This window comes from Chanos chanos, chromosome 2 (genome assembly GCF_902362185.1).
Source record: "Chanos chanos chromosome 2, fChaCha1.1, whole genome shotgun sequence".
Taxonomy (NCBI): Eukaryota; Metazoa; Chordata; class Actinopteri; order Gonorynchiformes; family Chanidae; genus Chanos; species Chanos chanos.
This window is the reverse complement of record NC_044496.1, coordinates 41,618,379-41,632,275: the sequence shown is the minus strand read 5'-3', so window position 1 is coordinate 41,632,275 and position 13,897 is coordinate 41,618,379. Positions and strand designations below refer to the sequence as shown.

The 13,897-nt window shown below is 40.3% G+C and overlaps 1 protein-coding gene across 7 annotated transcripts in view; it reads left to right on the top strand.

Moving 5' to 3' along the window:
- The window catches only part of cadps2 (Ca++-dependent secretion activator 2), a 71,894-nt gene that overhangs the window by 37,692 nt on the left and 20,305 nt on the right, over positions 1-13,897 (top strand). For 2 of the 7 annotated variants that reach the window (XM_030792101.1, XM_030792108.1), the window contains 7 exons: positions 1,594-1,657; positions 2,169-2,298; positions 2,800-2,900; positions 5,996-6,004; positions 7,579-7,735; positions 10,604-10,745; positions 11,741-11,860. In XM_030792101.1, coding sequence (XP_030647961.1) covers positions 1,594-1,657; positions 2,169-2,298; positions 2,800-2,900; positions 5,996-6,004; positions 7,579-7,735; positions 10,604-10,745; positions 11,741-11,860 — 723 coding nt within the window. The remainder of the gene's footprint in view (positions 1-1,593; positions 1,658-2,168; positions 2,299-2,799; positions 2,901-5,995; positions 6,005-7,578; positions 7,736-10,603; positions 10,746-11,740; positions 11,861-13,897) is intronic. The other 5 variants (XM_030792144.1, XM_030792152.1, XM_030792118.1 and 2 more) reach the window with 3 other exon arrangements.

Here is a 13,897-nt window from a genome sequence, read left to right as displayed (position 1 = left end):
GTGCAACAAGGAGACAAGATACATACGAGACTACATTGAGAGACAACATAAATACACACAGCAGTGAGGAATGTATGGATGTGTGTGTATACCTGTATGTACCAGGTTACTGTCATAATAAGTAGAATCTTATACTTTTGTAACATGACCATATGCATATCCATAAGTATTTTGCATGTTGAATGTACCGTTTCATTTTATATGTATTCCAGAATTTCAGACTTTGATTGTCTGAAAACATTATTTGTACTTCAACATTGCTTTTTTATATGTGGATTGACCTCTCAATTCTCAACCCTTAATTATTATATATATATATATATAAACTATATATAATATCGTTTAATATATTTTTAGAAATATATTAAACTATATTTCTATTTGCATGTAATTGCTGCTTAGTTTGGATAAATTGCATTTCACTACGTGCAATGCTAGTAGTTCTTATATCCCTATGAGTTTAAATGCCAGAAAACTGTGGTCTAAACCAGAAATAAAAGAAATCTAGAATGTGAAGTGAACAGCCTTTCAAACTAACATTCCCTGTCATAATAGTGCTCTCTATTCCTGAAGGGTCCTCCATCAGCACCCGGTTGAGAGTCAGGGTGAAAAAAGACAACAACACTCTTACTGCAGATGTTATCTGACTAACAACAGCTAACAACAGCTTCACAACCTTGAAACAAGTTTGCAAAAAACCTTAAATCTATTTTAGAGGTCTGGATTATTCAGATCTGTGGTAAGACAGAGGACGGTGCTACAGAGCGTCTTCTAAAAGGCTTGCTGGGGCTTGGTTCTTAACCCATACTGATTAGGACTTGTTAAGTCTTCTTTTTATGGTAGTTTGTGTCAGTCATTTGGGCAAGAAGAGCTCTTCAGCAAACATGCACCTGGACATGAGCGTGCACACACACACACACACACACACACATACACACAGACCTTAAGTGAGAAAAGACACCTGTTTCATTAGTCTTTGTGTGTCTCATTCCTTGTTTGCTCTGATTAGCAATTTTGACAGCTGTCTCTAACCTCTTCAGCTCAAAAGTCTAAGAAAATGTTTTTTGGACTGAGAGTCCTGAAGTACCATAGATAGGACCCTGCCCTCCCTCTGCCCATGGAACACTGCAAGAGTACCCCACTTCACATTTCACTGAAACTCATGCTCCAAAAATCACTTTACTTAGGCCTGGCTAAGACTAGGACTGAGTAGACATCAGCCAAAAGCAATTTCACCACTTTAAAAATTTCAACATCTTTTCTGTGTCATCTGAGCATACCAGCACCACCTCATACACTGAAGTGTCACTAGTTCATTCTCTACTCTCTGTTTCAGGTTTATTTGAAAGTAGCTTCTGTAGCTTCTGTGTGTGTAAGTGTATGTGTGTGTGAGTGTTTGTGTGCACGTGCATGTGTTTGTGAGTGTTGGTGTCTGTGTGTGTGTTTATGTATGTGTGAGGCAGAGAGAATGTAAGTGTATGAGCATATAAGTATGTGTACATTTGTGTGTGTATGTGTGTGTTCATAGTGTGGTTGCTATGTTTTAAGCTGTTGACAAGGAGGTTAATGTTAATCTCCTCGTTTTTTATGTAGGTACTGTTTCCCTTTTGGCCGACCAGAGGGAGCCCTCAAAGCCACTCTTTCTCTCCTGGAGCGGGTGAGCATAACCTCAGCCCATTTATCAGGGCGTTATGGAAACCTCTGTCATATTCACATTGTATGCATCTGTGATTGTTGCCCAGGAGCTGGTTCCTATCAGTTCAAACCAAATCCCCTCTGTCTCTGTCTCTGTCTCTGTCTCTGTCTCTCTCTCTCTCTCTCTCTCTCTCTCTGTGGATAATATCATTCCCACATGCTTCATTTTTTCCATATATATATTCTGGTATGAAGTTACTTTCATGACTGAAACCTTGTAAGAAAGGTGTACTGCACCATTATGTGTTTCCCTTATGGTTATTTTATGCTGTACTTTACTACTGTGTCATTCATTTTAGTCAGTAGTATAAATGCAGTTATTTTACATTACATTACCCTTTGAAATATTTGCTGCATATGAACAAACTGGATACTTGACGTGAACATTGATGCAGATGCAGTCATGGTTACACTGACAGTATTTACAACACATGTCTGACGTGTTTTGATGTGTAACCTCTGATCTCTGACAGGTCCTGATGAAGGACATCACCACTCCTGTGCCGGCTGAGGAGATGAAGAAGCTGGTGCAGAAGTGTCTGGAGAAAGCCGCTCTCATTAACTACACTCAGTTGACTGAGTATGCACAGATCCAAGGTCAGTGTCCTACACACATCTTAATCAGACTGTCTGTGTCAGGGATGTGTTTCAGCCAAAAAAAAAAAAAACAAAACAAAAAAAAAAACAAAACAAACAAAAAAAAACAGTCACACAAGCATCACAGACTGAGGTGCTGCAAACATATTCAGCAATCAGTGATCTCCTCACTGATGAAATTAAGATGAAATGGAGTTAAATTGAAATTAAATTATCAAACCGTTGAAATTAGATTAAATTTGATTATTTCTAATTGAAATAAGATTCGAGTAGAGAATTCTTAGACAATACCTCAAAAATAACCCACCAATCAGAGCCTTGTGGCATAGAGAGCAAGCAACTTCCTCATCCATATTGATGTGCCTCCCCAACTCCACCACCACCTCCCCATGTCATACACTCTCGTGATATTTAAAGATCTGAATCCTGAGCAGCAGTTCCGCATTAGACTATTAATCTTCCAAATTAAATAATAATGACATTATGAATTTGTTGCTTTTTTTCCAGCTGACAATCAGGCACCTCCTGAGAAAAGACTGGAAGATATGCTAAGGTTGGGGGAGCTTTGTATTGAAGTGCTTCAGCAGAATGAGGAGCACCATTCAGAGGTAACAACACACACACACACATACACACATACTCATGCACACACACACATGCACACACACACTCACACACACACTCACACACACACACACACACACACACACACTCACACACACACACACACACACGCGCACACACACACACACGCACACTCACACTCTCACACACACACACACACACACACACACACACACACACACACACACACACACACACACATATTCATGCACACACACACTCACATTCACACACATACAAACTTTCTGGGGACCTTCCATTGACTTCTATTATGTAAGAGATAATGTATCAAAAAATAAATCCCAACAGGACGAACAGGGTGGTCTTATATCATCCTGAAGGGATTTATTTTTCAATAACGGCCAGCGGACCATACATTATCCTGCTTATTATATGGTTACTTGCCAAAATGATAAAAGAAACTTCACACAATATTTCATTTCTATGATTTTATTGCCATTTCGCGGCTTCCGCTGAGAAAAGTAGTCGATCTAGCAAATAGAACTTTAAAGTTGCAGGTGTTGCGTAGCAACGTGTTAGGCTGCCTGCAGACTGATCAACTTGTTACAGATTAATAGGCGAAGCATTTTGTTTATTGGTTTCTAAATTGAATGTTGCCATTAATGGTGCAGTTTAAGAGAATCATTGGCACATCTCAGGGGAAGTTGAAGTTGATGTCCCCATTCATTTCTTGTCTTTGATTGTCTGCAGAAACATTTTTTGGGGTCTTGTCAGACATACCTAAAAATCAAATAACCATGAATTTCCGTAACGAGAAGTGAACGGACTACTTGCAGAATGATAAGAAAGATGTGAATCAGAAGCACAAAACCAATTGCCAGTGGCAGCGGTCATTAATTTTTGTTCAGCGGTCATTAATTTTTGTTCAGTGGTCGTTAATTTTTGTTCAGCGGTCATTCATTTTTGTTCAGCGGTCGTTAATTTTTGTTCAGCGGTCATTCATTTTTGTTCAGCGGTTGTTAATTTTTGTTCAGCGGTCGTTAATTTTTGTTCAGCGGTCATAAATTTTTGTTCAGCGGTCATTAATTTTTGTTCAGTGGTCATTATCAAGATTATTATCATTATCGGACCTCTGAACGTTGGGATGGCCCACTCAATTCAATGGAACTCTCTTGAGCATTTTGAGGAACTCTATTATAATAAAACAAAAGTAAAGAACAGCAACCTAACCCTGGCTTTTGCTTTTTCCACAAATAATGACAAGTTCTCCAAAAAAAGCATGTAGCAATTTTGGGGGGTGCGATGAATTTGACCCCCACTTGACAAGGCGTCCCTAGTATAATAGTGCTTATAGTCAAAGGTCCTCTTAAGTTAGCCAAAAAGTGTACACACACACACGCATGTGCACACACACACACACACACACACTTATACATATACATATACACATGCTATACATATACATATACATATACATATACATATACATATAAATTACAATATGTATATGTATTGCTTGAAGAACAAATTTCACAGTTTCACTTACATGTTATTTTATTTGTCTAACCTGGACAGAGTTACAAAGAAAACATTTTCTCTTTTGTAAGGAAATTCTATTGAGGGGGGTACATTCCATTAGCACATACTTTGGGACTGGTGGTCTGTAGCCCTAACCCTATAACCTCAGATAATCCCCAGTGATCTGTTTGCATTGTAGGGCTTCTGGAGCAGTTCACTGAAAGATTAAACCAACACTATGTACTGTTGCTTTCTTTGATTGTTAAGATAAGTAACGACCTGTAAGGAGCTAGCACAGTGCAGTCTATGAATTCCTCTCTTTGTGTATGAGAATCTTCAGAATGTTTCAGTCACAATAGCAAAGATGTTCCATAGTTCTGACTCTGTTAAGACACTACTGTAAATAAAACACCACATCAATTATATTTCCCTCACAGGCCTCTTCAGGTCTCAGCAACCTGTGTTCAAAGAAACACACACTTACACATACACACATGCACACACACACACACACACACTCACATGCACGTATGCACACTCTTGTACACACACGCAAACATGCACGCTCTTGTACATACACACACACAGGGACAATAATGACAAGTGTTTATTTCTACACATTTTTTTCCTATGACTGCTACCTCAGACGATATTGCTTGATCATTTCTGTGTGTGTGTGTGTGTGTGTGTGTGTGTGTGTGTGTGTGATCATTCTCTGTTTGGTTGTCCAGTTCCTCCTCTATGAGTCAATCTGACTGTCATTTTGCACCAAGAACCCCCATCTTCTCTGCCAGCTCATGGTGACAGTGGATAAAAACAACACCCACAGTCCCATGTGCATCAGGCTTATGGTTAATTGGTTAAAAAAACTCATCAGTCATAGGTGTTGGAGCTCAGTTGATGGGCAACATGTTCATTTGCATAAACACTAATGTGCAATATGCGTGACTTGCAGGCATCTGTTTAAACGTATGTGTGCGATGCTATGCATAACTTATAAGCCAAACACAACTGTCACAACAGCAAAAGACGAGAGGCTACATTGTTACAGCGAATATGAAACTTTTTTTTTATACATGCCCTCACTGGGTAAAGTAAAAGACACGAGTCCTTAAAGTCCGCTGACTTGTGTCAAAGACGTCTCAGAAAACTGTCCATGTGCCAAACACATCTTTGGAGAAGTTTATGTCACTTTGGGTTTATGGTGCATATGAGGGGGAGAAGGGATGTTTTAGAAAAAAAGACATTTTAGAAATATGTCACTGATGGGATACAGGTGTGACAGAGGTTTTCTGTGGAATATCTGAGACTCTTTTTAATGCGCAAACTCTATTATGTATAATTTGAGAGGAAATGTTATATCCAGGTTGGCCTTCAACTGTCAGAAGAAAGAACACTGCATTGTTTTGAGTATTGAACAATGTCCTATAATACAGCTGACTCTGCCATCTACAGTTTACTTTTATTCCCTTTCTACTCTCTCTCTCTCTCTCTCTCTCTCTCTCTCTCTCTCTCTCTTTCTCTCTGTCTCTCACACACACATCCCTTGCTCTTTTCCTCACTCTCACTTTTACTCTCTTTCATCACTGCCGCGTTTTAGGGAAGAGAGGTGAGTAAACCCTTGTGTGTAATGAGTATTTGTTGTCTGTTAGTAATTCTTTGATTCATCTGTTTAGATGTGACTGACTCTGAATCATATGTGGGGAATTGTGCCCATAACGATCCCAATGGCATGACCGCACACACACACACACACACACACACACACACACACACAAACACACACGCACGCACGCACACACGCACACACACACACACATGCACACACGCACGCACGCACTCACACACGCACACACACACACCCAGATATAACATGCTCTTCAGTCTATTTGTTACATTCTCCTTCTTGCCCACGTACGCCCATTTGCATGGTGCCTGTAGCATTCTGTTGTTTTGGATGCAGACTTCATGTCCCTTTTTATAGGCGAACAATAGCACGCAAGACAGACTTGGCTTCTTTTGCAGCACACTTATTTAATTAGGTAGCGAGCATGTAAAAACAGAGGTTGTAATAATCTGGGAAATGTGGGACGTTTCTGCAACAGTCTTCAATGACAGCGTCAGACAATAGAGGCTCATCCACAATGGAGCTGACGGCACAACTGCCTCACTCCTATTCACAGCACCCCCAGTGAAGACAGCCTGTTCCAGTGCACTCACAAATGGATAAATGTGTGCACTTTTGTCATTTCATTTGATCTTTCCTCCCTTATACAAAGTACTGGTCTCTCCTGGGATTAGATTTTAATACATTCCAATATAAAGTCCTACAAGTGATTTCAACAGCATTTGAAACAAAAAGGCTTAAAGCTAATGTAGTCTTAATGATTGATAGAATTACTTCTGAATGCTTGGAAACAAGATATTAGTATAATCTAGATCTGTAATCAAAAAACAAGAGCATTGTTTTTGTTTGTTTTATCTTGTAGATAGATAGATAGATAGATAGATCTACATGCGTGTAGCAGACTGAGGTCGCACAGGTGATATCAAACACATATCACTGCATGTTATATACATACATATCTTTTTGATGTATCTTGAAATGTTTCCACTTTAAAAAAAATAATATCTGTACCCAAGTTTCTCTCAAAAAAAAGAATACATATAAGGTTAATCATTTTGTAGTTTTACCATCAGGATGAGGCTGTAAATCTCACCATGCAGCTCATCATCTGTACCCTGCAGTTATTATAACACATTTTCCAGCCGTCCTCATTTTTATCGAGAATCACGTCCTTTTCTTCATAGATTCCTTTTCCCTTCCTCCGTGGGTACCATGTGTTTGTGTGAGCGTGCGTAAATTGTAAAGAGCTGTTTGTATGTTTTTGTAGTGATGCCAGTATGTGTTCTTGATTTGGTTTTCCCATTGTTTCTACACTGTGATCAGAGCTTTTTGTCTTCTCAAGGTCTCCCTATAGTCTGTTTTTTTTTCCCCTGTTGTCATCTTGGACAGAGCATCTCACTCTGTTCCTTTGTGATGTTTCAATCCCCCTTTATCTTTTACATGAGGGTGCATGCAGTTGTGTATGTGTGTGTGTCCATTTTGCACTCATATGGCTATCTGAATGCAGAATTGTTTTCAGGTGCTCTGTCCTTGTGTGTGTGTGTGTGTGTCTGCAGGCCTTCTCCTGGTGGCCAGAAGCGATGGGCGAGCATGCGGAGACTTTTCTCTCTCTCTATACCGTGGACATGGACGCTGCCCTGCAGATCCAACCTCAGGACTCCTGGGACAGCTTCCCACTTTTCCAACTCCTCAACAACTATTTACGCACCGACCGTGAGTGATCCCCATTTCACGTCCCTCCCTCCATCTCTCTCTCTCTCTCTCTCTCTCTCTCTCCATCTCTTTCTCTCTCTTTCTCCTCCCTGACCTGCTGGGTTTTCTGCCCCTATTTAAAGAACGACAGCATCACACCTGGTCCCCTTGGCTGTCTTCAACATGTCCAAAGTTCTCAGTGCATGTTTGAACTGCAAAGCGTACTAATTAACACTGCCAGTATCATGGAAAATAAGTCTTGTCAGGGGAAACACTCTCTGCTCAGCCATTGTCAACATGGTAATTAGTCACACGTGATTAGTCACAAATGATATGGGTGGGGGGTTGGGAGGCGCGGGGTCAGCAGCCTGACATAGTCATACCTGTTTTGTGCGTGTTTTAGTATGTACTTGTGAACAGGGTCCTGGGAAGCCTTAACTTGTAACTTGCGGGGTTGTCCAGATAAAGGTGACCGACCAAAAGTTAGAAAAAAGAAATGTACATGCATTAAGTCTATTACGTTTTAGTAAGGAGGCTCTGTAATAAATAGAGCGGGTGGGTGTCTAGAAGCAAAACATCATACTTGACATTTCCCTGCAGGAAAGATCTCAGTGTTCAGTCATATTTAAAGGACTTTCATCCTCCAGAGCACAGTAGCTAAAAACATACAGATGGACACAGACACACTCGTTCAGACATGCAGACCAAAACGCATACATGCACACATAGAATAAAAAAACACATACACCATAGCTGCACACATGCACACAGACGCTCACAGGATACAAAGTGTAACGCACATAACCTCCTCACACAGGTAAGACATGCTAAACACAAATATGAAGAGCAGCAGTTCTGAGAAGTCAGTCTCTGTGCTCTGAAGGTAGCACAGTTAGTGCAGTCAGTTGGTTCATCAGGCTGAAGATGATCTAAAAAGCCTGTTATCAGCACAATGTTCTTGTCTCTAATTATTCTCTTCTGTTCAGCATTCAATTACTCACTCTGTCACAACATGTCTTCAGTTGGACTTCACTGTAATGAAAAAATCTTCCCAGCAAACATGCAGAAAAGGGGAAATAATTATTTTAGTTATTAGTCTAAATGAGATGTCATTTCCTACTTAATGAGCTCAAAGTAAGAACATGTAACCCAAACTTAGTGGGTGACATTCTTTTCATTTGTTTTTTTTTTTTTTTCTGTGCTCCATGACTAATAATGTGTTTAAATTACGAACCCAGTGAGAGGCAATGAACTCAGTTCATTTCACTCATAGCGAGGTGAGTGTGGAGGAGCAGCTAGACCCTCTCTTCAACATTTGATTTCTGTTGTCTCTGTATTCACATACATTTTATAATCTCTCTCTCTCTCTCTCTCTCTCTCTCTCTCTCTCTCTCTCTCTCTCTCCATTCTATGGTAAGAAATGTAAGTTTGGTGTGTTAAACTTGATTTCAGAAACTGTCGTAATTTGTCAATTTGTAAGTAAACTCATCGTGCTTTCTTCTTTGTTTTGGTATCAATTCTGAGAGTTTACCCACATTCTGACGAGTCTTTGAACAACCATAGTGTTGTTTTGGAGACAAGATAGAGAATGTAGAGGTGTGAATGAAAATATACTGTTATTTATCTGTAGTCCTTAATTTTCTGTAAAGAAGAACCTGAGACGGATAGGAGCTGTAATTATGTCACTGCTTCCCTATTTGAATCATTGCTCAAGTGTTGATAATGATGGAAAGTGTTCCACATAATCCATTACTGAAACCACGTAGAGAGTGCACAGAGCAGGAAGGCTTCCTGTGCTATTGACACTAATGCTCACTTTGGTGCGCTTCTCTCTCCATGATACTAAACGCTTGTGAAACGTGCACATGCACTCAGGAGAGTAAAATGGCTAGTGTTAATGATGAAGAGATGGAGAAAGGGGGAATTATAACTAATGAAGCCCAAAGCGACTCCCCACCTCAACCCCCCCCCAGCCCCCTTCGTTAAAGGCAAAAGCCCCGAGGATTTGTGGGAACGTCTCATTTTCCTCTTTCGCCTGCTCTTCTCTCTCTCTCTCTCTCTCTCTCTCTCTCTCTCTCTCTCTCATGCCTGATATTACTCAATCTCCAGTTTGTCCGTCTATATCTTTGCTTTGGCTGGTAGACTTTTACAAATGACCTCAAGCTATCAAGACATAAGCCACTCCACCTGCTGTAGATACATTTTCTGTAAATGTATGTGATTTTGAAATGACAGAGCTCCAGCCACTCTTGAATGAAAATTTGTGTGATTGTATGATGAGTGGATTTCACTGAAGAATTAAAATAAAGTGAATTAATGAGCAAAATAATCTAATATCATGTTAGATCACCAAACTTAATTGGTTCAAAGGAATATATTATGTATATCTATTTTATGAGTATCTGTCCATGTATATTATTCTGGGACTGTATAGAGTAAAAAAGACAGTCGTTTGACTTTTGGGCTTGCATGTTATGTGTACTGACGTAGAATTGATTAGTGACACGGAAGAATGTCTGAATGTCAAACTCATTAACGCTGAGATTGGACACTAATATGTTAAAACATCCCTTTTAATACCATATGTGTGTGTGTGTGTGTGTGTGTGTGTGTGTGTGTGTGTGTGTGTGATTATAAATACAAATATTTATATATCATAAATTTAGTCCATGCTGATCAGTCCATAGATTCTGAATCATTAACCTCTGATATGATCCAGTATAATATTCTGACATGAGCCAATGTAATTATGTTATTTATACTATTATGTGTGTATCTCATGACTGAATCAGAGCCATGTACAAAATGGCTGCTGAGAGTTGTTGATCTTAATTCTGTTCCTGCCAGGTTTGGATCACAGATGTTTCCATATCATGTTTCTCTTTCCAGCTCACCTGTGCAATGGGACGTTCCATAAGCACCTGCAGGACCTCTATATCCCACTGGTGATTCGATATATCGACCTGATGGAGTCTTCCATCGCCCAGTCGATCCACCGTGGTTTTGAACAGGAAACCTGGCAGTCTGTCAAGTAAGACCGTTTTCCTCCATGCTAATGGGACTCTGCCAGCCACAGCTAACGCACAGCTTTAACCCTCGGGAGAATCTCATACCAGGGAGAATTCCTAGGTGTCAGCTTATACATTTTGCCAGTATAACATACATTTATCCTATAGTTTGGGTTATTAACAACTAGATAGGGCCATGATAAGGGAAATTCAAATTGATGCCCTGGTTTGGTTATCTACATTTGTGAATACAAATGTTTGTGCTGCTGTTTCTTCATCAGAATTTATCAGGTTTATGACCTGATAGTGAAAGAGATTTGCCAACCTTCATGACAACAGCAGTTCTCTCTATGAAGAAAGTATGTGTGTATACAACCATATGAATAAAGTAAATGAGAAAAGGCTGAGGACAAACCGTTGTTTTGAGCCTTACTTGTATTATCCAGTTATTATTTAAAGTTTTAATCTAAAGTAAAAACTGAAAATTAAGAATTTGTGTCCTGCTCCAAATGCCAAGCTGAAAGTCAGGGTTTATTGCACTTTGATGATTGCAAAGAGAACATGTAATCCAGTTATTTTAGCGCAATGATTCACACAGTGTTCTGGGCCACACAGATTCTCCGCAGCGTTGTTGATTTTATGCTCTGTTGAACTTTCCCTAAAGCACTTCTAATTAATTAAACTGTGTGAAGTACCTCTGTACTCCTCAGAAATGCAGCACACACATAACTTGCCTAGGTGCTCAGGCTGTTCCAACAGAATCTCAGTCTATCTGTTCTCTTTTCTTCTTTGAATGAAATGAAGTAACTTCTGATTTGTTTTCTGCCCGTTTTTTTTTTTTTTTCACTTTGAACTTAGCATGACTTTTCCTATTGCTTTTGTTTCCCCTCGTATCCTTTCATTGTCTTAGAATCTGACACCTCTGCTCAAACTTTGCATCTATAACACCTTCTGTTTTCTCTTGCTCTGTTGTCTTGTCTTCGTCATTCTTGTTTTTCACTCTTCCTCCCCTCGGCAGGACTATAACCAACAATCTTCCAAGTGTACCGCTGCCTAAGGTGCCCAACCTGCCACTCAATCTCCCTCAGATGCCAAGTTTCTCTGCCCCCTCCTGGATGGGACCGCTGTGTGACAACACGTGTGTATGGGCCGCATGTGGATAGCTGAACTTATAACCCATGTGCCACACACTCAGATAGGACATTAAACCACCCACTGGTGTCTTAGCTAAGCTCCTGCACTGCCAGGAATCTTTTACTGGCCGCGCTCTAGTGATCTGCCTGCTGTCACAAAATCACAACTGAGTTATGGCTGAGATTGGAATAGAAATAAACCTGTCACACAGACCTCAGCGGAACCCTAGGTGGATAAGCTCAGTTTTCAAAGGCGACGCGGTAGCTGGCCGGGGGGTTGCATGCACTCATGCTCATTGCATTGTCTGATTGCATTGCCATCGGTGAAGACCTCTCTTCTCTCAGTCATGGCCCTGGCTCACATGGAATTGCATGTAGTGTTATACTATTCATATGTTTGAGCTTATGTGGTAAATTGATGCATGTTGTGTTGGTTGGTTTGGTAAGCATGCATGCTGAGCCAGTTGGAATGGGTTTTTTACATTGATAAAGTTAGTTATTTTTCACTCTGGCGAGCATTTTTGTGAAACGTCTGGAAGATTGAGTCTTTCTGCCTTATACTACCAAGGTGATAATAGTGCCAAATATGCTACGTACATACACTGTTCCTTATGAACTACCAAGCAAGCGAAATGATGAGTTCAGCCAACTACACTGGTGTATCAAGATCCTGTTATTTTTGGATACACTTCATCACAAAGCATAAACGCTTGTCCTCATGTATTGTTTACAGTCTGGTAAATTTGACAGTGTTTCTTGTCTTGTTTTTGTTTTTTCAGCTTGCAAGGGATTAATTTACCTGATATTTTGTGAGTATTTGTGATTTTGCATGGCCTGTGCTTTGTAGTTACACATTTGGATATTAGTTGTAACAATGGAAGAAGAGGCAAGGTCGCTAAATTTGTTATCTGATCAATAGAGAGTTTGCTTTCTTAAACATAAGCGTTGCTGAATATTATATTTCAACCTTGAGAGATTTAAACAATTTAAACCAGGATTAACACTCTAAATGCAGTCTGTTCAGTAGACTGGAAGCACTAACAGTTTGTAACGGCGGTACTCCGGAGGGCGTCTGTTCGCGGGGGTGTTTGTTGCATGCAGGTTGTAAGAGGCAGTGAAGACGCCACATTTTCTCCTGGGATTGCTGCGCCTGACGAGAAACCGAGCCGTTAGTTAGCACGGCCTCCCCCACTCGTAGGCTCCCGTGGGGGGACACTCACGGACTGTACTGCGGCTAATTAGTCGAGTGGGAGCCTGTGGCGCAACCGTTCGGTTGCGCAGTGGACTTTGCCAAACTACTTATTTTCCTGAACGCCTCTTGCGAAGGTAACAGTCTTTTGACGGCAAGGCGACTGAGTGCCTTTTCTAATCTCCCTACGGTCGCGCGCTGTACACTTGAACGCTGGTTGTGTCAGCCGTACTCTGTGTTGCTGCAGCGCCAATCCATCTGTCTTCCGGAGTTTGTATCTCTCCAGCTTTTGAAAACCCCCATAGAGACTACTACAGCATCTGCTCAGTGTATAGGCGTAGTCCATACATTGAACATACCCGCATTTAACATGCACTAGGAAAGGATGAGCTAAATTTATCACCTGTTACTCCTCTGTCAATTATTCCTCTTTCCTAATATAGTTGCATTTGATCCGAAGTTTCAAGCTTTTTTTTTTTTTTATTATTATTTTATTTTTCACCGGCGACATGTTTTCTGCAGTATTCATGAACCACTATGATAGTATGAATGTCAGTGTGGCTTTATTGTCCCTGGTCATTGGTTGGTGGCATTTATGTAAGCTTGTTTGAAGCTTTACAACACATGAAACCAACCTCGGCTTTCACCATTAGCAACTTACTTGGCCTCTACTATAAGCCCTACATTAATGGGAGTGTAATACGAAGTGTTACAATGTAATTACACAGGGGGCCCTGTGTAATTACACAGGGGGCCTCACTAAAAAGTTTGATGAAACTCTTTGACTTGAGCTTTCTTTGATTATAAACACAACTGTCATTTGTCATTTTTATTCATATCTATTCACAATACC